The following is a 21,399-nucleotide window of genomic DNA, read 5'->3' as shown; positions in this document are numbered from 1 at the left end:
AACCTTTATTTTATAGTCATACCCTGTTGCGCTAAGTACAGTCATAGAAATATGAATTAAAGTTCATTTTGTAGTAGTAAAATACATATAGTGACAGGAATTCTAATACTATATAGTAATAGGTTCCAAAATTACTCTTATAAATATTAAGATGTTCTTTAAGATTTACATTGTCGTTGATATACACAAGGGAATATCATAATTTTGTTTTGCTCTAGCGTGGAGAAAGACAGAGAGCGCCAGAAGCAGCTTGCCCAGGAGAGACTGGCTGCTCGCAAGAAGAAGAAACAGGAGCAAGCAGACCTGACCAATAGGGAGGCTCTGGAGGAACGTCTTCGGCAGGAAGAGGAGGACCAGAGATTGGAGGAGGAAGAGGAGAGGAGCAAGATGACAGATGAGGGTAAGAAGGACATCTTAAACTTAGATTACACAAAATAGGCTTACAGAGACTGATAACAGTTTTTATGTCATACCTGGGCCGCAAAAATGTTTGATACGGGTGTTCCGGACCGGGCGATGACTTTGGTTTTCACACAGGGTTCCACTTTTATCACACAGGCTTCCATAGCATATTTAGAATGTATTTGGAGCGTGCCAGTTGCACCGCTGTCGAAAATTTGAATACCGGATTCAGAGGTTGGAATCAATGTTGCTACAACTTTTTTGTTTGAGGACTCAATACTGTCTCAAATTCTGCCGCATTTTGCATTGAAATGTGTGTTTTTTCAGGTGGGTATGATATCACCCTCAGTCCATGAACATTAAGAATTATAACTTAAGTGACCACCTGTCCACGAAGACCAGATTTTTCTCAGTCCCCTGAGTGGTCTTTAAGAGCAATTTGGACTGTGCATTGATTTACATCCTAGTTGTTGATATACAAATGTACACACTGTGTGTGACACAGGTGCAGTAGGGCTGCAGGTGGCAGTGCTGTCAGAGCTGGAGAAGAAGCACAGTGCAGAGAGAGACGTCCTGATGCAGCTGGTACAGGCAGCCGAGGGTAATCAGGCGGGCAGGGCAGAGGTCAACAAGATGGCTGACGAGGTCAGTAACAATCAGTGGTTGATTTTCATGATTTACATAGTTTTAGTTATTGTCAGATCCTATCTGCAGCATACTTTTAATTTCCTGTCATCATCAGCAGCATCGCTTCCTAATTCAGTACCAAGGACAAGCCTTGTTCTCATGTTAACATGTCCTTCATTAATCAGGAGCAATTTGGAAAGTCTGCGACATGTATGTCACTAGCTCAACTGGCAGCAGCCTCAGAGTTGGTAACTGGGAGACCCCGGTTCGATCCTGGGAAGGGCATCTCGGTTAGGGCTGCACCCATCTTTTGGAAGGGATGTAAAATGTTCGAGGAGGTGCCTCAAGCACATTAAAGGAGAAGGGCTAGCAACTCCTACCTGTAAAAGTATACCCTGCTACTGAAAAAGCAAGGAAAGTTGTTGCCCTATGTGCTACAACAACAACGTGACAGTCATGTTTTTAAAACTTATTCAGCACCAAGGACAGAAACTGTTTTCATGTAGTCACCCATGTTTCTCTTCATCAGGAACTGACGAGTAATTTGGAGAGCCTGCGCCAGCAGCGCCAAGCGTGGCGACAGAAGGTGGCGGAAGGCGAGGAGGTCACTGACGTCTCGGAACGAGCCAAGGTCCAGAGCGAGCAGAACCACTTCCTGGGACAGGCCGTTCTCATTGCCATGGAAGGTCAGAGTTCATGCAATCAAGATTAACGCTACATGCTTGTACAGTATCAATATTTGACGTGTTATGACTAACAGTTGTCAGTGATGTGACATCAGTGACCAAGGTTTCGGCTACTGATTTGATTATTTGGATGACATCCTCTTTTAGGTGGGTCCTTCGAAACTGATGTGAGCGTGTAAATAAATGAAAAAGTTGTGCAAAAAGAAAAGTTGTCATTTTGAAAGCCAAGTGGTCAGAGAAGGTTGAACAAACGACTTAACACACAAAGCATGGTATATCAAGCAATACATTTTTCATTTCTGTTCTTTCACATCATCTTTGACTTTGGAATTTACTTTGGCATTCAACAACATTAGTATTTGTTTTCCGTTATTTTTTTGCAATTTACATCATATATTTGCTCATTTTGTATGATTAACAGTATCGTAGCAAACTTCTTTGTTTATGTTTGAACTTTAAAGTTTAAGCGTTTATTTCATCCAGGTAAATGCAGAGAGCTGACTCCCCAGTTGGAAGGTAAGACACCAGAGGAGGTCACAGCCGAGGCCGCCGTACTGCTCCTGGCAGAACTGCAGCAGAAACAAGAGGCAGAGGGGAACGCTCTCAACTCTGTACTGTCTGGTTCACTGGTAAGTTTGTTCCAGCTTGCCTTATCACATCTGCAGCAATTGCTAGGTTGCCCAAAATCTAATCATTTCAAGGTCTCATCGAGACCTACCCACACCCCAAACATACATGCTAAATAAACACATACAGTGTACATGCAAATGTTACATACAAATGCTACCGAAAACATAACCTTCTTCGCGAAGATAACAAGGGACGGAGGGGAACATGCTCAACTCTGTGCTGTTTGGTTCACTGGTGAGTTTGGTTTCAGGTAGTCTTATGTATCAAGAGGTTGCAGCATCACCAGATGCCCACTTGTTATTGCACCATGACTTGCTAGTATCAGCATATCAAAGGGACTTTTTTTTTAGATAGAAGCGGATGCTGTAGGACTTTCTTTCTCACAATCTTCTTCTTCTATTGTTTTAAACTGTTTTTATCTTGTATGTCAGTTTTAACTACTACTCTTCAAGCAAAATGTAACAAGTGAGATTGAATGGGCCTTCCTTCGATGGTAATATCTTACCTTTGTATCAAAAACCCATTTTTGAAACAAATCTATAATGATATCCTCACAGCAAATGATCAGTGCGATCTTTTAGTTTCTGTATCGTTGTTATTTTGTAGGAAGAGGACCTGTTAAAGAGCTTGAAGGACGATCAACGTAGAGCACGTCGGGAGGGTTGGCTGGACAACCTGGCTGCCGTAGTTCTGGGACTAACAAAGGATGCGCAGGACAGGCCCGGCACTACAGACAGCACAGGTCTGTTTGTTTGTTTGTATTGCATGTCCCGACAAACGGTCTCATGGCGTAACACACTGTCTAATATCCAGAATATCCAAGCTACATATCTAGGCAGATTCATCTAATCCAATCACACTGGGTGGACCTCTTAGCGATAAGCAATCTTGGGATCTTTATCGTGCTCAAGATGTGGCTTTCCTCAAACAAGGGGCCTCCGGCTTTATGTCCCATCCAAGAGGATGTCCATAACTGAAGCTAGGTGCTTATTTTCACCTGAGTTGAGTGACGAAATAGGTGTAAAGTAATGGCACAACATCAGGAGGCTAGAACCTTTAGATTCTAAGTCAACAACCCTAACCACAAGACCACCTTGGCCCCATCTAAGAGGATGTCCATAACAGAAGCTAAATACTCATTTTCACCGGAGTTGAGTGAGGAAATAGTTTGGGTTTCCCCAATAGCACAACATGGGTCCTGCTAGGGATTCGAACCCAGCACCTTTAGATTCTAAGTCAGCAACCCTAACCATGATACCACCTTACCACCTTGGTTCCATCTAAGAGGACGTCCATAGCTGAAGCTAAATGCTCATTTTCGAGTGAGGAAATAGGTGTAAAGCGCCTTTTCCAAGGGCACAACACTGGCGCCTGCTAGGGATTCGAACCCAGCACCTTTAGATTCTAAGTGAACAACCCTAACCGCAAGACCACCTTACCGTTCCAGGAAGTCGAGAGGAGAAGGCCATCAGCGGCCAGGAGGAGAAACAACTGCAGGACCTGGACGATGAACTGGAGCAGCAGAAACAGGAGCTCATCAAGAAAGGTTAGTTCAACCCTCTCCCTGCTGCCTGACCCTGTATTCTAGTGCTGCGTACCTAAACATAACATCAGGTACCTGTACCTGTACAATTTGAAAAATTTAACATGAGTTTTTCTGAACTTCTTCCATGATAAAAACATAAACTGTTTTCATCTTGTCGGTATCAATCTTTATTCAAAGAACATAACAAAGTTTCCTACCGCCAAACTCCCTTGGCCTTGCTATCAAAACTCCCGGCCTGACTGAATGATTTGTTGTATTTTAGTTACGCTGTTCCAAGGTATCACTTTGGTCACTTTTGGTGTTGCATGAGGTCAGGAGATCAGTCACAAAATAAGAACATACTTGGTGTAAATTTATATTGGTACAGTACCGGTACTTCATGATCCGGTATTTTGGACCTGTACTGAATCAATTTTTACGGTACAGTACCGGTACACAGCACTACTGTAGTCAGTACAAATTTGGTGCCAAACGGCTACCTTAGCAGGCTGAAGGTTAAAACATGTCGTGATGGAAAATGATGTAAAGTTTTGGAGAGTGTCCTTACTCGTGGAGCAGAGCATTTGGTGTAGTATCGTATTATGTGCATGAATGAACATTGTTGTGATTTGATTCTCAAGCACTAACAAAGATGTGGTGGACTTGAAGATTTTTCTTATATGTATGTAGTAAAAAAAAAAAACACACAGAGCAATCGCAAGACATATAATGAATTTCTTGAGTAAAAAATAACACATCATATTTATACTTGACCATCTTTTCAGACTCACCCCTTAATTCCCCTTCATTTAACAACACCCCCCGGATTTGTAAGTAGCAAGTGGGATTTTGCATTCATTGATGATATCGCTTCGGCCAAGACTTCTTGTTGATCATTCCACTGTTATATCGTGGTGCACATGTTTTGTTTTCTGCTCCCGATTCTGCATGTCCGGTATCACCACCCTTCGGCATAACACACCAGCTTTGCAGGCACGCAGCGCGGCAGCAGCTGGTTATATTACACCGAACGACCTGTCACACCTTACTTTCTGCACTAACTTTCTTTAAAGCTGTACATGTCCAGCAAAGATGCCCCTACAGTGTACTTGATAATGAATTCTACTCTACAATGGTTCTAGGAAAATACAAATTTCTTCTCATCACATCAATCCTAGGTGCAGCTTGGTCACTCTGATTCTAACCACAAAACAACCCAGACATCCACCAGTGTTCCTGACGAAAGCTTGTTGGACTTAAGTTTGTTTTATCCGCATAAATTGCACAGACGTGTGCTGTGAAATCCACAGTTATGTTTGTCTTTGAAATCAAACTACTGGGTCAACTTCTACATACATGTACTTGCAATTGAGAGAGGTCTGATGACAAGCTGCTTACCCTCCTAAATAAAAAGACTCTTCGTACACAACCAACTGTTTTATCCGGTGTTTCGACAACTATCTGTCACCTTCTTCAGGGCAGTCAGAGTTGCCCTGAGAAAGATGACAGACGGTCACTGAAACATTGGTGGGATAAAACAGTTGGTTGTGTACAAAGAGTCTTTTTAATTCAGTGACTTACCAACCTGATGAAACTATTCATGGATGCTTACCTTCCTACAGGGCAACTGGGTGAGGATATTGATGTGGAGGAAGCCATGGCTGAACTAGAGAAGCAGTACAAGGCAAAGAGGGAGGTGAGGAAAGAAAGCTGTCTTGCTACATGTACCTTGGTTTCTGTTTCATCTATTAAAACTATAACTGTGTTTGAAATATGACGGTCAGACCAGAATCCTGAAAAAATTGTTCTTCTTTAAAAGAAAAGGGATAAAAATGGAAGAGTTGTCAATATCGAAAGCTAAAAGAAAGACAGTAAAAATAGCTGTCTGATGTACCAAGTAGTCAAAAAGCAATTAGATTCTAGTAGTCAACATTCCATCTGATAACTTTGGACCAAAATATCCTTCTAAATGGAACAATACATCATTGAAAAATGCTTCGTGCCCAAATGGGGCTCAGTTCAATATGTATAGAAGACACAAACTCTGCTATTGAATTTTGTAAACAAAAAATTGTGCATATGTGTTTTGTTGCAGATTTAGATTGTACTATGTATCGTAATATACTTGTTTGTGAAAATTGTCATGTATGTTTTTTATGAATAAAGCTGTTTTAAAAAAAAAAAATTTTTTCAGGCGCTGTCTTCCGACATGGCCCGTCAGCGAGCCCAGCTGAAGAAGCGTCTTGCAGCGCGGAAGGCGAAACGGGAGAACCAGATGTACGAGGAGGACATGGCGGCGGCCATGATCCAGCGCGCCTCGCAGCAGGCTGCCCAGCTCAGCCAGATGGCCGAGGCTGACAAGGCCAAACACGGAGACAAGGTAGGGAGGCTACTATTTGTCATAGCAGGGGAAACAATTTCAATGGAGAGCGTTGTGAGGTAGCAGAGTAACCAAGTGGGGGGATGGTGTGTAGCTTAAGTTTAAATGGGGCATTATTTGGCTTCCTAAGGGGCAAAATTACTGTCAAACAGGTCACAGTTGAAGACTGTGGCCACATTTGACCTAGAGGCATCTGGTCAATCTGAATAATCTGATAAGAGAAATTGAATAGTTGATTCTCACAACACCTTTGCACAACTGGGAATGAAAGTAGCTTGATTTTCAGCACCAAGGACAGATCTAGATCTTTGTTACTGAATATTTTGAACAGCTTGGCTATATAAGAAATAAAGATAACTGATAATGAGACAGGAAATTCAAAGCCTGTGACTGTTTTTCTGACCTCTTAGTGTTTCTTGCTGTTTTTCAGCTGCAAGAAAGACTTGCGGCCAGGCGAGAGGCAAGGAGGCTCGCAGCAGAGGCCAAGAAGAAAGAGGAGGAGGACCAGAAGAGGAAGAAATCTGAGAAGGGAGCCTTACCTGTATGTGTTACAGAAGTTTTGTTTTTGCCTACTGTTTTAGATTTTTTTTCAAACAACATAATTTATTTAATCTTCAAACCATCTGGGTAGCACCTTCAACATTAGACCTTGTTGAGTCTCCAAGAGAGCCCAGAGAAAATATGAAAATTGGTACTTAAATTACATAACAGTAATCATAAATCATGATTTTGTGAGGAAACATCAAGCATTCATATCTTCATCACTTTATCTAGTATACCCACTATATTTTTACATTGATTTATCTTGTTGGGCTTGAGAGGGAGGAGGGCTTGTTTTCAAACTGGTCCATTGAGATTATTAGCGCGGAAGTTCATCTGAGTTGGTAAATTACAGAATGAGAAATAAACTGTTCTCCTGCTCAAAGAATTCTACTCAGCGGAATTTTCGACCGAATCTCTCGGTCTTCTCTCGGTCTTCATCATCTATCTGAGCCAAGTGCTGTGGACACGTGATTTTTTTGCACATTGAGATTATTGTGCAGGAAATGGGGGTAGGAAATGTCCTGAGCAGCCTTCATAACCCCTGCTTCTCCTATTGGGCCAGTTAGTCAAGCTTGTCTAAATCTGAATGTTTCTGACTTAGGGAGAGGAGATACTGCTTCAGTGAGTGTTAACTAGTTCAGTGTCCAGAAGTGGTCCCTGTGGCCTTACATTGATCGAACACGTTTAGAAAAATTATAATGAGGAACTTATTTTTCCTACCCCAGCCTGGATTCTCCATGAAGCGTGAGAAGACTGTTATCAACGTGGACTTGTCCAAGGAGAAACAGGATGAGATTCTGGAGTCACTGAGGTCAGACAAGGACAAAGCTGACAAGAAACTACAGAGGGACAAAGAACGTATATCTTTACAGGTACTGGCTTTGTTGTACACCTATCCTCTAGATACATGGATAAAACAGACCTTTGTTGTAAATAAATGACAAAACCACCCCAAAAAAATAGTTATATCACAGACTAGTTTGCAATGTCATTGTTAAAATTCAATAGCCAAACTATGGTGCTATGTGAATTATCATGCTGTGTAAGCCTCTCCCAAACTGTATGGAAATAGTTTTTTATTAAGTGGAGGTTGAAGATAACCTATCCTTTATGTATTTCAATTCCATTGCGTGCTATAGCTTTGTATAGGAAATTTTGCAATACCTCTTTGTACTCTTGAGTTGTTTATTGATTGGATGACTGTTTTTGTGTAGGTCCAAGCCAAGCTGGAACAGCGCAAAAGGACAAGAGTCAGTGCTGCGCAGGAGGTCTTCACTCTGGGAGAGAGACAGAAGACCATCTTAGAGAAGACACAACACGTAAGAATCCTTCTTCTCTCAAAAATCCACAATCAGTCTGTGATCTACAAAAAGTGACAATCTCTCTATTGACAGAGAGCACAAAAACTGGTGGTTAATCTAAAATTTACATGGTGTCTAGTAAAAAGTGCATGCTAGTTGATAGATGTACAAAATAATTGAAAATGCAAACAAGCCGAATGATTCATCTACTTGGAGATCAAGGATATTGCACAATGGATTGGTAGCATGCGTACTCCAGTGGTTAGGGACCCTACCCCTGGACCAATAGGTTGGGACTTTGAATCCCGACATGCATGCTATTTGAAAGAGTCGCAGTCCTTAGGACGGGACTTTAAAGCGTGGTCCACTGTTTGTTGCACTTGTTGAAAAGAGCTTGGGGAATTTTCCCTGTACAACAAATCTGTAAATACTGTACATAGCATCTGTCTTCTCTGTTACTAGTGGAAGAGTAGGTCTTCAGTGAGCTGGTTCAAGATCATGTCACTTTCTTTTAAATCAATGAAGGTTTACAGTTATAGTCCTCAGAACTATCTGAACAATCTCCTTTTTAAAATTCATTTTTCATTTTCAGGAGGACCGTGAGCGCCAGATGACGATCGTGAAGGAGCGCATACAGAAAGTCAAGTACGAGCGCACCATGACGATCAAGGCGCGGCAGCGGGCCAGCCAGGCCAAGTTCGAGGAGATGTTGACCACGCAGGACGTGCAACAGCTGTCCAGGTGTTTATTGGTGTTTCCTTTAACTGTCAAATGACTGCTACTCTTCCAGGAGAGGAAAAGATACAATACTTAAACAATACATAGATTGGAGGTAGACGAAGGTTAGCCAGGTAATAAGATATGCAAGGTAACAGTAACTGTTACTCAAGCAACTGGATAAAGTTTGGAAACAGTCATCCACTGTCTTTTGTCAGTCACTGATGAAAGTAGTCAGTCACTGACAATAGACAAAAAACTGTGCTTCAACATTTGCGTTTTGGAATTGTACTTGTGTCTCAAGTTTCTCATGTGCTGGCATAGTTTGTGGCTCATGTGGTGGGCTGTTCCATTCTGATGTAGTTCTGTATGTAGGCTTTTTGTCACATTGTTACATTTGTCAAAAAGGTTATGTTTTCGGGTGAGTGTGTCTGTTTGTTTGTTTGTTTGTTTGTTTGTTTGTGGACAGCATAAATCTTGAAGTCATGGGAGGATCTTGATGATATATTGGTGTGTTGGTAGGGGTTGGCAAAAAGAATAAATAATAAGATTATGGATTCCCTAGTGGCTTTCTATGGTGCTGCAGTGGAACTTCTGCTTTTGATATCTCGTGTTCTGGACATGCTGTGGTCATGATTTATGGTTCCTGGATAGCTCTTGTAGTTGGGAAGAAGGGACATTAGTTTGGGCCCTCTAGTTTGTGTTTAGTTTGTCCATTCTGAAAGTTTTCCTTGTTGCTTTTCCTTCTCCAGGGATGAGAAGATGAACCGCGCCGCCGAGGAAATGATGCGGAAGTTCCGCACGGATGAGGAAGATGTGAAGAAAGGCATGAAAAGTGTAAGTTTTTACAAATCACTTTCTTAACATTCGATGGAAAATATTATACATTTTGTACATCAAAATACATTGCTTTGAAAGCAGGTAAAAATAACACAATTTTATAGTTTTTCCTTACAGGTCACATTTTACAATCTTACTTGACTAGCCTGAGCCATTCTTTTCATTCTGTGAAAGTAGTGAAAGCCCAAAGGCATGTATTATACAGAGTCATTTGAAGAGTGTAACTTGCCTAAATGTTCAACTGTGCAACTCCACTCTTTGTCAAGGAATGAGTGGATCCCAGGGCTGTCTCTAGGACCCATCCCTTCATTCCAGGAGGGAAATCTGCTTGTTGGGATGGACAAAAGATTGAATTTGAAAAAAAAAAATTTCTGTGAGCTTAAAGTGACAGATTTAACAATGAAAATTCCGAACATTGTCTCCCAGATTCCAATCGAATAAGATTTTCCTTTTCAACATCCCAACCATTATTTGTGGTCAATTTGCCTTCCAACAATGAGTGTGATGAACTAAGATAAAAGACTGGAGACAGCCCTAGTGGATCTACAACTGTCTTCTGTCACATCACCTTATCTATAATTCATTAACAGGTGACTTAACAGTGGATCGAAAGATTTTTTGATCAAGATAATCAGTTATGATGATAGCAGTACATTTGTATGATTTTTCTCTTCAGGTAACGTCTCTGTTACGGCTTTCTTCAGTGGATTCTGATACAGACACAGTGGTACATTGTGTGTTTGAGAACATACTGAAATGCTGTGTTTTCAACATCTATTCTTCTCCTGTGTACCATTTTTACTTGTTAACCTTTTTCAAAGCCTGTTGCAACTAAACCAGACTTGGTCCTTTGTATTTTGCTTCAATATTAGCAAGTGTTGTTTTCTTACCCTCATTTCGAATATTTATAGTCACTCACTGAAAATATACTCGAACAGTAGATTGAAATATTTTCTTAAGTCATGATTCTGATTTAGATACAATAGAGATACAGTAGTACATTGTGAGATTGAAAACATACTGAAATGCTTTCTCAGCATCTCTGTTCTTCTCCAGACCTGTACATTATGTAACTGACTACTTACTAACTCACTTCTTAACCGTGTTGTTCAGAGCCTGTTGCAACTAAACCTATCCTTGGTCCTTTGTATTTACAAGCTACAAGATGCATTTCCTAAAGCATATAAGGATGTCAGTAAGAGACCACCAACCCCTCATGCGGTAACTGATGACATGGTTGACTCTCGATGTCATAATCTGGACACATTTTCTGCCATTAACAGCACAATATCTGTTTTGCTATGTTTGGTGCTCTTGTCACACACAGTCAAACCTGTACAAGTGACCACCTATATATAACAACCACCTTATCATTGCTATACAGTCAAACCTGTACAGACAACCACCTCTACTGCATAATTATAAGGACCACCTGGCCAATGTGACACTTTTTGTTGTTGTTACCTTGGATAATTCTTTCCATTGACACAAACATGAAGTCTATAATGACCACCTGTCCACATAGACCAAATCTTATGTGTCCCCTGAGTGGTCTTTTTAGGCAAGTTTGACTGTATGTGCTGTCACTGTCACTGGTGAGTGGATGCTAACTGTTTCTGTTGGTGTCTGTTGTAAGGTGCAGGAAGGCGCTTCTAACTCTTGAGCCAGACTTTCTGTGGTGTTCTGAAGGTGCTCAGTGTGCTGTGTGCCTTGGTTTTACCAACTTCCTTCTTGAATAGTTCTCCTGTGTGTCTTAAGTGTTCTTGATGCCAACATTTCTTGCTGTTCACATTCAAAATCATTGATAACATCACATCACTGTCACCGTATGTTCTAAAACGTTTCGAGAAACAGTTTCAAACCACATTTAGCATCCTGGTGATACTGTAATTCAATGATGACAACTTTTAATAATCATTTTAAGCTCCATGATTCGTCCTCAGTCTGAGGTTCAACCATTGTAATCATATAAAACTTGTTATGAAATAAAAGAAACACATTAAGTCTTCACTTATTATGTCAATGAACATGATTGCTACTATTGGATTTCCTAATAAAGGCATTGAATTAGATTGAAGCATGGACAATTTTACAGCATTTAATTTTTTGCTTTGCCTCTGATTTACATGTAAGGTTGATTTCCTTACTTATCATCATATGAGTATGACTGGCATTGTTTCTGCCTAAATTTAGTTTCATTTCTAATTAAGCAATTATGTTTATTGCTTGATCTTGGATTGTTTTGTTGCTTGGCAAGTTTGTCATTTAGTTTTATGAAGTGTTTGTTTTTTTTTGTTTTCTTTGCTTGTTTGTTTGCTAGTTTGTTTGGTTAGTTGATTGATTTCCAGTTTGCTTTTGCCTTTTTTCGGCTTAGTTTAATTCAATATCAGGAAGTATCTTTTACACTATAATTTTGAACATCTATAGTCACAAATGTCCGGAAAATATACTATTTTCTTAAACTTACCTAAACTTTTCTTAAACTCATTCTATACATGACATTGTGACTTGACAACTTGTCCACATAACTACATCACCCATGACTACATCATCCTTCTCATTACATTTTTCGGTCCTCCTTACGACTTTGTTGACTCTCATAATTCCGAGGCCTTCTAAAGAATGTCTTGAACACCTGGATATCAACCTCTGGGATTACTGATGATGTATAATAGATCTCTTAAATTCACGATTTTTGATGTGGTGGTCCTAGGGTGCAATGACAATTTGTTTCCTCGGTTGTTGGACATCAAGTTATTCTTAAAAAGAAGATATTGTGAAAACAGAGGAGGAAAACATGAACATGCCTGTATTCACTTACAGAAGCTAAATAACTGTTTTCATGTTGATCTTCCATCTTTTAAAATCTGAGAAGCAACAAATCAAATTGGTGTGGCCTCATCACATCAGTGTGGAAGTCTGACTTGTGCTTGTTTCCCCAACAGGCCTTTGCCCTGGATGACAGCGCAGACAGCGACTCTGTGAACAGCGGTGCGGAGGAAGGGGTATCTGCCAGTGAACAGGTCAGGCCCAAAACGCGGGGCAGGATGACGGACGAGGAGAAGCGAAAGTTGATGAAGGAACGCTTTGAGAAAAGGAAGGAGAGGAAGAGGACCCAAGAAGGGACACATGAGTAAGGATGAAAAGGAGCAATTAAGTGCCTTGAAGGATTGTTGTACATAACTGTTAAACCAGTGTGGCAGTCCACAATAACATCATTTTTCCACTATGAATTACAGTAATGGTAGAGTGCTTTTATTGGTTTTGATTAAATCAAGAGATTAATGTAGATTGATATTGGCACGGCAGATTTAAACTAAGATATGCAATATAAGGTGTTCAGATTCAAGATATTTCTATTCACAAGACCATGTGACAAGTTATCAAAACAAATATGTGCAAAGAACTGCTGCCCAAAAACAAAGTCAAATGCTTTTGCAATAAGAGAGCTGCATACTGAAATATGGAAACCACTTACAACTGGAATGAATAGATTGATAATATACATGTATGTATCAAATGTTGATGGAAGAAGATGATGTATTAGCATTTTACCGCTGTGCCTGTTGATTTATTGCTTTGATATATAAATATCTATCTTTTATATGTTCTACTAGATTAGACTATAGAATCATGTACAGATGAAATGCACAAGAATTAGAACTTTTAAAGGACAGTGATGCAACACCTGTATTAACTAGATCTATGCAATTCCAGAAATAGAAGAGGCTGGTCAAGTTTTTTAATACTATAAATACATTAACTTTTGCTGTGGTTTTATTTTGAGGTAGGAGGGAAAATGAGGTTTTTGCTGTGTTTTGAGTTCGCTGTCGAAACCATTCTGTATACATTTGTAATATGTTGGAAACACTTCTTCAAGGTGTACAGGAATTTGTGGTGGAGAGGTAACTGCCAAAACAAAACCACCACAAAAGTTTACACTTACTGTAGTGAAAATTATGACAGAAACATAGAGAGGTGGTCCTTTGCAGAACCTAGCTCTCACACTTCAGAAGCATATCGTTCCCCTGAAACAGGGACATTATCCAGACTGTTGGACAGACACTTGATGTGAAAGTATCATATTCTGTTTGTGTCGCCTGAAAATGCCTTATTCAGCTACTGAAGATGTAACGTTTCAAATCCAAGTGATCTACACACGTCATTTTTTTTAACATAGAAAATTACTCTGAAGGAAATGTACGCAGTCCTCACTATTTGTATATGAATGGATGGAAAGAGCAGGTACTCATAAAAATGGTTCAGGATGTAAAAATGTCTATATTCTGCAAGAATTGTTTCAATATCAAAGAATTGAGGCCTTGAAATGATTGTATACTTTTGGTGGTTTTGCCTTACACTTTCGAATTTTCACAATGTGTTGCATTTTGCACAATAAAAAAGTCACATTTGTAGATTTCCAGGTCAGTGATTTATTTTTAAGTCTTGCAAGAGTTGTTGGTAACTATATGTAAATGACTAACTGATCTCCGTTTTAGTAGTAGTATACAATTGTTTCCAGACAATGCAGCACTGCGATATACTAAGTAAACCATATTTCCTGTTGCTGTACATCATCATTCAATATTTTGCAATTCTTAAATATCGGCATCCAAATTTGTCTGGTACAATTTCTGATATAGTTTTCAAGCAGATGTTAAAATGGTAGATCGCAAGGTCAAGGTTCAACATGTGCCAATCTTGACAGCCAGTGAAAATTTTACGATCGTCCAACCCAACATCTGCTTGGAGATTGGGTAAAAGTGGATGGACGACCATGCTGAGCAGAACTTCCCATGCCCCCTTGCACGCCACTCACCTTCATGACGTACTTTAAATAGGTCACTTAGTAGTAACACTTTATACAGTAGACAGGGAGCAATCGTGAGTTGCTAAATAACAAGCAACCACCCTGAGCAGAGGCCCAGCTAGAGTGGGATCTTGAACAAGGCCTGTAAGTGTTGATGATATTTTACAATCGTAGTAACATGTGTCTGTAACGTTACCCCCTTTGTATTGCCCTAGATTTGAACTGAATGAAAATCCATGTGACCGGGAGCTGTTCAAGATCTGAGATTGACATTAGTCTTAGCCAGCGACTGGATAAACTATACGTATTCCTTCGTTATAAAATGTCTCATGTTCGAAAAAAGGAGAATTTTCTCACCATTTTACATGTAGTTTGCTTCGGTATTTCCCTTATACAACTGTTATATGTAGTTGCAGATCAAATAGTTGTTACACTTGAAAGCACACGACACGCCCACATGAGTCAACACAGGTACGTTTCCGGTCTATTGGTGACATAGACAGTATTCAAAGGGCAAACTTATACTGTCTTTACCACCGATAGATCTGCTTGGAGATAACGTTTCTAGAAAGAGAGTAACATTCCTTAGCCTTTTGCGCAGACCTTCAGGGTGGCTGGCGGTTTTCTATGGCTTTTTTGGTCCGATTTGCGTTGTTTTCTGATCGCTCACGTGTTCTAATATGGCCAAGTTTGATCTGTACGTCAACCCAATAATTTGGCGTACAAGTACAAGCTTGGCCATACTAGAAAACATGAGCGATCAGAAAACAACGCAAATCGGACCCCAAAAAAGTCAAAGAAAGACGCCAGCCGCCAGAAGGCCTGCGCAGGAGCCTAAACGTCAATTTTTTACGATCGAAAAGTCAACCTAGACCATTCAAATCTTCAAGTTCATGCAGTACCCAGCAATGCTAGAGTCAAGTTTCTTTTCAGTTGGAGTTATACTACAATGACTGATACACCATTTCGCCCGCCCGACTGTTTTAAATCGGAATGTCCCGCACCCTTCCCCTTTGCCCTTTCCTAGGGGTCTGAAATAGCTGTTTTGATATTGTATATACAAGTTGAGGTAGTGGCGTAACTATAGCCAGGCGATCTGAATACCAGTAAGATGCGCACAATAAGCTCACTTTGTGTACCTTCCTTTCAGTAAAACAGAGTCAAAGAGCCAACCGCCAGCAACAAGTGTTCTTCAGTGAGTGGCTGTAGTCCGGCGTTAGAAGTCGTTTTGCCCGGCGTTTTACTTGTGGTAGGGTCATGGCTTGGCTTGACTTGGCCAGCAAGGCTTGGAAGAGTTGGACAGGAAACGATGATGCTGATGAACACAGGAGGTACCCTAGAATTTACTAGTTATAAATGCGTTACAGTATGATCCTTTATGGATGGTTTTGCTTGTACAGGTCACCTGTCTATGCCATTGTAAATTTCTCAACTTTGCATTACTTCTGCGAGGGAGAAAGCGTTCTGCTTGGATTGTCGAAAGCGTTCTGCTTGGATTGTCGAAAGCGTTCTGCTTGGATTGTCGAAAGCGTTATGCTTGGATTGTCGAAAGCGTTATGCTTTCATTGTTGTAACATTAGCTTGCAAAAAATTGTTCTCAAAAAGTTGCCATACCATCATAGTAAATTTTGATCCTTACAGGCAACACGAAAATAAAGATAGGTTCAGTGCTGATCCTGGAAGGCATGCACAGGCCAAGGAGGAAGTTCGGACGCCCAAAGCCGAAGGACAGACGAAGGAAGACCACGAATATCGAAGTAGTGTCAACGATAACGTCGTGAAAGAAAGGTACTGAAAAAAACCCCAGTCCATTGGTCTCTTATTGATTCAAGGATTTGACGCTCTCAGAGCAATAAGAAGATGAATATAGGCGTTACTATTCATAAATGTGATACTTTTCATCTTTTCTTAAAACACACTCGTTCCTTGCTATGTAAAAATAACGCTCACGTAGCTGCCTCTTTCTCAGTGTAGATATACCAACTTGAGGAATAATCAAAGCCTGCTAAATGAATTGCTTTTAAAAGGTTGCTGTGGCATTGAATTTCAGTTCGCATAGGCACCATGGATATCAAGATGCCGCCGAACCAGAAAGTCTTGCAGGGACTTTAACCACTGCAGTCGCCCTTGGTGCCCTTGGAGTCGCCGCTCTGTCGGTCTATAAGCTGATGAAGGGGGGCGAAGATGAAGACGAACCTCGAAGACGTGTCAACGTCGTGCCAAAAAGGTGCGTAAGAAGACGGTTGTTCCACGCCGTTTTGAAGACTTTCACGTAGCTCTCTCTATCTGTTCAGTTTGAATATACTAACCTAAAGAAATTGTGTATGAGAGTGAATCATCTGCCAAAGTAAGAAGTAAAATAACGCCTCGCACGAACACGGGATGTCATTCCAAAACATATCTGCACTGCGTGCGACTGCCAACATGGAAATTGGCTAAGATATTAATAAAAGTTTTATATTTCAGCTCCGTCGTCCCTGACAGGTTTGATAACTTGTCACTGCAAACAAGGCGTGCAAAAGAACAAGGCCTGTAAGTGTTTATATGATATTTTACAAATCATAGTAACATGTGACTATATCGATGTATTGTCCTGGATCTAACCAACACTCCACGTGACCCGTAACTGTTCAAGATCTGAGATTGACATTAGTGGCTGTCGACTTATCAGACTGTTACTACCATTTCCGTCCGCCCGACTGCTTTAAATCGGAATGTCCCGCAACGTGCGCACCCTTCCCTAGGGGTCTGAAATAGCTGTGTTGATATTGGACATACAAGTTGTCAGTGTGGTAGTGACGTATTAAATATAGGCAGGCGACATCTGAATGCCAGTAAGATATATCTGCACTGTGTGCGACTGCCCACATGGAAATTGGCTAAGATGTTAATACAAGTTTTATATTTCAGCCCCGTCGTCCCTGACAGGTTTGATAACTTGTCACTCACAGAGCAGTTGAAGATGTACCACAACAAGAAACTTAAACTCGACGTTGAACAAACAAAGCGTGCAAAAGAGTTGGTTAAAATCTACATTGGAGGTATAGTTGATAATGTCAGGGAGCAAATTGATGCGGGTAGGCCACCAAGGGCTAACCGCTGCCGGATAGAGTACACGGGCAGCATGTACGAGGGCACGAAGTTTGGTCAGCCTGATGAGTTTGACATCATGATTGTGATTGACGGATCACAGGAGGTCAACAGCAAGGAGATGACTCCCGGCTATGCAAGGCTACGAACCGGCCCTTTTAGTGACAGGTTTTCTAGATTTCTTGATCCACACCAAAGGCAAAGCATCTCCCCGAAAAAGATGGTCGACTGGTTCACTGGACTTGTGCAGAAAGGGGTCAACAAGGTTAGCCCACCTCTCATTAATGTCTTAACGCATTTATTCCCAAACGTGTCTTCTATTGTCTTTTATTTCACAACATTCATATTTTCATTCAGATTAAGTTCGTACGCTTCAAGATTGTGTATGTTTGATAAAATTGACAGGTCTATTACACGAACAAGGCAGCATATTACTTACTGTGTGGTTTATTAAAAAAAAGACAATTACAATAGCTACGTTGTAAGGTAACGTTAGACTCTACCAGTCTCCCCCGGTCGCTGAGAAAATAGTAGAAATTGGCCAAATAGAGTCAAATGTTTGAAGGGAGTCGGCTACGGAGAGAGGGTCAATTTGACCGGGGGAGACTGGTAGAGTCTAAGGTAATATTATGATTTCCTCACATGAAATCAAACTTCACAGGCATCAGTCTCAGTCTGGGATCCTGTTTCGCTGACGGTCTCTCGCCACGGACCAGCCGTAATGGTGAGCAAGCCTACCTTTTTTTGTCAGATCAATAACTGCTTGTACCGCATAAAAAGAATTATTGAGCTGTCTGTGCTGAATTTAAAATCATTGGGTGATCTTGTTGCCACTTCTAAAACCGCTGGACCGGCGAGCCTTCGCAGTTATTATTTTACATATGTCACCGTAGTTCGCATAAAAATTCACTCAACATCAAACAACATCTTGATGAAATCATCTGGCAGAAAACGGGCAAAGAGTGTAACATCACACAGCTTGAAGCTGGCGCAGAACAGTTAGAGCAGTGTAGCTTTTGCAACTTCGCAACACTTTTCTTGCTTTCTGTGAATCAACCATGCGGCAGATTACCACATAAAAAGGAGACTATTTTTGCCTCTTGTTAAAATTTCACTTCCCATCTCTGAAAGGTGAATATAGAGGAACGCAACGGCCTGTCCATAGACGTGGACCTGGTCCTGTGTGTCCAGCTGAGTCAGGAGAGGTACTACGTCGCCAAACCGTACAAGCCGTACGCAGACGAACCTCCGCCCTGGTCCCTGGCGTGTGATCCTGCCGTGCTGTGGAGACAGTCTTTCTCCGTCACCGAGACAAGGATGATAGCAAGGTCAGATGTGACGAGTATTTACAGATCATTCTTTTGTCGGCCTTGGTGGAGAAAGTCTGCTGCCCAAGGTTCCACTAAGTACGGGAGTAAGTTACCTTGATAACGCTAATGGTCTAATAAGTACCACGAGACCATCGTGGAGAAACCATACTCTTGTATACCGCGTCTTATATTATCCAGAGGTCAAACTTTAATGCTAAGTGGTTTTCAAGCCAAAATGCCTCTCGACTTTCCTAAAGACTACTTTCAAATGTACTTTGGTTACATCATAACCATAGCCCACACAGGCTGAGCTATGTGCGTGTACATTGAAAACACTTTAATTCCTGCTTATTCAGGATCGACGGGGCCAACGAGTGCCGCCGGGATTGCCTCCGTATCCTGAAGAGCATCTTCCGGATGGAACCAGGTCTGGACAAGTTCACGTCCTTTCACCTGAAGACAGTCCTACTGCGCATGTGTCAAGATGAGGAGCAATGGCCAAGCAGCAAGATGGGCGAGCGTTTCTTAGATCTGCTGAGGAGGTTAGCCATTTCTCAATCGTACTAGCCTAGAGTTGATGTACATGCAAAACTGCGAATCTTTGTGTCAAATGTTGGGCTTTTCTGACGTCGAAGCAAAACAAGTTTAAGTTTGACACTCACTGGCAATAGTTCAAAAGCTTAGTTCTTAAAACCTTTACCAATTGCCAAAACACACAGATATTCTACGACAAGTACTAGTGTGTCAAAATTTGGATGCCATGGCCAGTTTGGGGGGGGGGGGGGGGGTAGGCGATCCAAGTGCTTTTATACTCACTAAGCAATATAGCCAACCAACCCTCTGAAACCATGGTGTAATGACGATATTCGGGCCGACTCCAACCTGTGTGACATCTCAGTGTTTATTTCCGCAGGATCGAGTCGTGTCTGTACGACGAATATCTGCCTCACTTCTACCTGCCTGAACTGAACCTGTTGGACGGAATCCGTCACGAGACCATCGAGAACATGCGCAGACGCGTCAGACGTCTTATCAACAGTGAATCTGAGAGGAACACAATACTTTATGTTCGCTAGTAGAATGTTCAGAGTATTCCGCCAATAGATACCACCTATCATTCCAACCCTGTGAATTTTCAATGAAGGACGTTTAATTTTGGAATTTTTGAGGAGAATAGTGTGTAGTGTAGATTTTATCAGATTTTCCACATGATATTAGTCAGTGAGACGGGTCGTCTTGATTGTCGAGTAGAGATACAAAAGGATCGTCGTTACTTTTTCTGACTAAACGCCATTAATAGAAACAAACGCCTTTTAAAAAGTTACAAAACCAGTCAATTACTACGGCCATTCTAAACAGAAATTCTGTGAAATTTCATCAAGTGTATACAAAAAAAAAGAAGAGCTGATCTTAGGACGTACAGTATTTCAACGATAGGATAATCTGTAAGATAGAATATTGTTATTATTAGAAGTAATTTTAAAGGTGCGCATAATGGATACCAGGCATTTGATACATATTGCTGAGGTCACCTGCGTAATGGACAAACATCACTAAAAGTACATATTTTATGTACCTATTTGTCATAGCTAGTTAAGTTTTGTTTACAATGTTGTATCGCTTCAGTAATGTTACTTTCAACCATGCGTCCGATTGGTCATTGTGTTCTGTTCGTTGGGATAATAGCGCACAGAACTATACTTTGGAGCATACAGAGGCGACAGCACGGCCAAGTTATAATGAAAAGCTATCCAAAGTTGTCTAATAAAGCCGCATTGACATGACTTTATGGATATGGATTCATTCATCTTCTGGACACCGGTGAGTGCAATTCTTTTTAGATAGACAGTTTAATCCTTCATAAAGATGTATGCGTATTCACAAAATGTCACCACACCAGACTTGACAAAACTCCTTGAAAGTTTCCCATACTTCTTTTAAGTCTATTGAAGCATGTCAAAAAAAGTAGCATATAAAACCGTGTTTTGGTGCAGAACTGTAGTATTAACATACATTAGTCCAAATACCGACCACTTATAAGCCCTAAGGCGGAGGTTAACCTTTTCGCGCTATGTGAGGTGGACATTTATTTAGTTTCTTGATACAGGTGGTTGATTTTGGTAAGCGTTATGTTTATCGTGATTCATGAACATTGTTACCTTTCCCAAGAAGCTTATGTTTTCAGGTGCATGTGTCTGTCTGTCGAGTGTGTATGTCCGTGTATAAACACAACAACACGAGAATGCCTGGGTGGATTGTCTCGAATATTTGGTATGTGGGTAGGTCTTGATGAGACTTTGAAATTACTACTAGATTTTGTCCCCCTAGCGGCTTCTTCTGATACTGCTGTGGAACGTATGGTTTTGATATCTCATGTTCTGGACAAGCTACGGTCACAATGTTTAGGTAGAAAATAGCTCTTGTACACGGAAAGACGTGACACAGGTTTGAGCCTCCCAGCAGCGTTTTTGTAAAAAAAAAAAACATCGAAAGAAAACATCTAAGGAAATGGTTGATGGATCGTTGTGATTTTAGATA

General features: G+C 40.9%; 2 protein-coding genes across 4 annotated transcripts in view; both read left to right on the top strand.

Annotated features, from left to right (window-relative positions):
• The window catches only part of LOC136434770 (trichohyalin-like), a 33,117-nt gene extending 19,051 nt beyond the window's left edge, over positions 1-14,066 (top strand). The window contains exons 31-46 of one of the 3 annotated variants that reach the window (XM_066427812.1): positions 219-400; positions 908-1,047; positions 1,559-1,715; positions 2,199-2,344; positions 2,952-3,087; positions 3,793-3,891; positions 4,656-4,700; positions 5,493-5,566; positions 6,065-6,250; positions 6,681-6,791; positions 7,519-7,665; positions 8,008-8,112; positions 8,687-8,835; positions 9,564-9,648; positions 10,328-10,378; positions 12,597-14,066. In XM_066427812.1, coding sequence (XP_066283909.1) covers positions 219-400; positions 908-1,047; positions 1,559-1,715; positions 2,199-2,344; positions 2,952-3,087; positions 3,793-3,891; positions 4,656-4,700; positions 5,493-5,566; positions 6,065-6,250; positions 6,681-6,791; positions 7,519-7,665; positions 8,008-8,112; positions 8,687-8,835; positions 9,564-9,648; positions 10,328-10,378; positions 12,597-12,788 — 2,005 coding nt within the window. In that variant the 3' untranslated portion in view covers positions 12,789-14,066. The remainder of the gene's footprint in view (positions 1-218; positions 401-907; positions 1,048-1,558; positions 1,716-2,198; positions 2,345-2,951; positions 3,088-3,792; positions 3,892-4,655; positions 4,701-5,492; positions 5,567-6,064; positions 6,251-6,680; positions 6,792-7,518; positions 7,666-8,007; positions 8,113-8,686; positions 8,836-9,563; positions 9,649-10,327; positions 10,379-12,596) is intronic. The other 2 variants (XM_066427813.1, XM_066427814.1) reach the window with 2 other exon arrangements.
• Positions 14,067-14,295: 229 nt separating this feature from the next.
• Positions 14,296-20,496, top strand: LOC136434771 (cyclic GMP-AMP synthase-like receptor 3). The gene is made up of 10 exons (XM_066427816.1): positions 14,296-14,605; positions 15,612-15,792; positions 16,103-16,249; positions 16,512-16,688; positions 16,928-16,993; positions 17,372-17,816; positions 18,213-18,275; positions 18,683-18,879; positions 19,218-19,403; positions 19,775-20,496. Exons 2-10 carry the CDS (start codon positions 15,719-15,721, stop codon positions 19,935-19,937), a joined length of 1,518 nt encoding a protein of 505 aa, XP_066283913.1. The 5' UTR covers positions 14,296-14,605; positions 15,612-15,718; the 3' UTR covers positions 19,938-20,496.
• Positions 20,497-21,399: the final 903 nt, after the last annotated feature.

The sequence above is a fragment of the Branchiostoma lanceolatum genome, chromosome 5, assembly GCF_035083965.1.
Source record: "Branchiostoma lanceolatum isolate klBraLanc5 chromosome 5, klBraLanc5.hap2, whole genome shotgun sequence".
Taxonomy (NCBI): domain Eukaryota; kingdom Metazoa; phylum Chordata; class Leptocardii; order Amphioxiformes; family Branchiostomatidae; genus Branchiostoma; species Branchiostoma lanceolatum.
The sequence above is the reverse complement of the archived record's forward strand: the minus strand, read 5'-3'. Positions and strand labels throughout refer to the sequence as shown.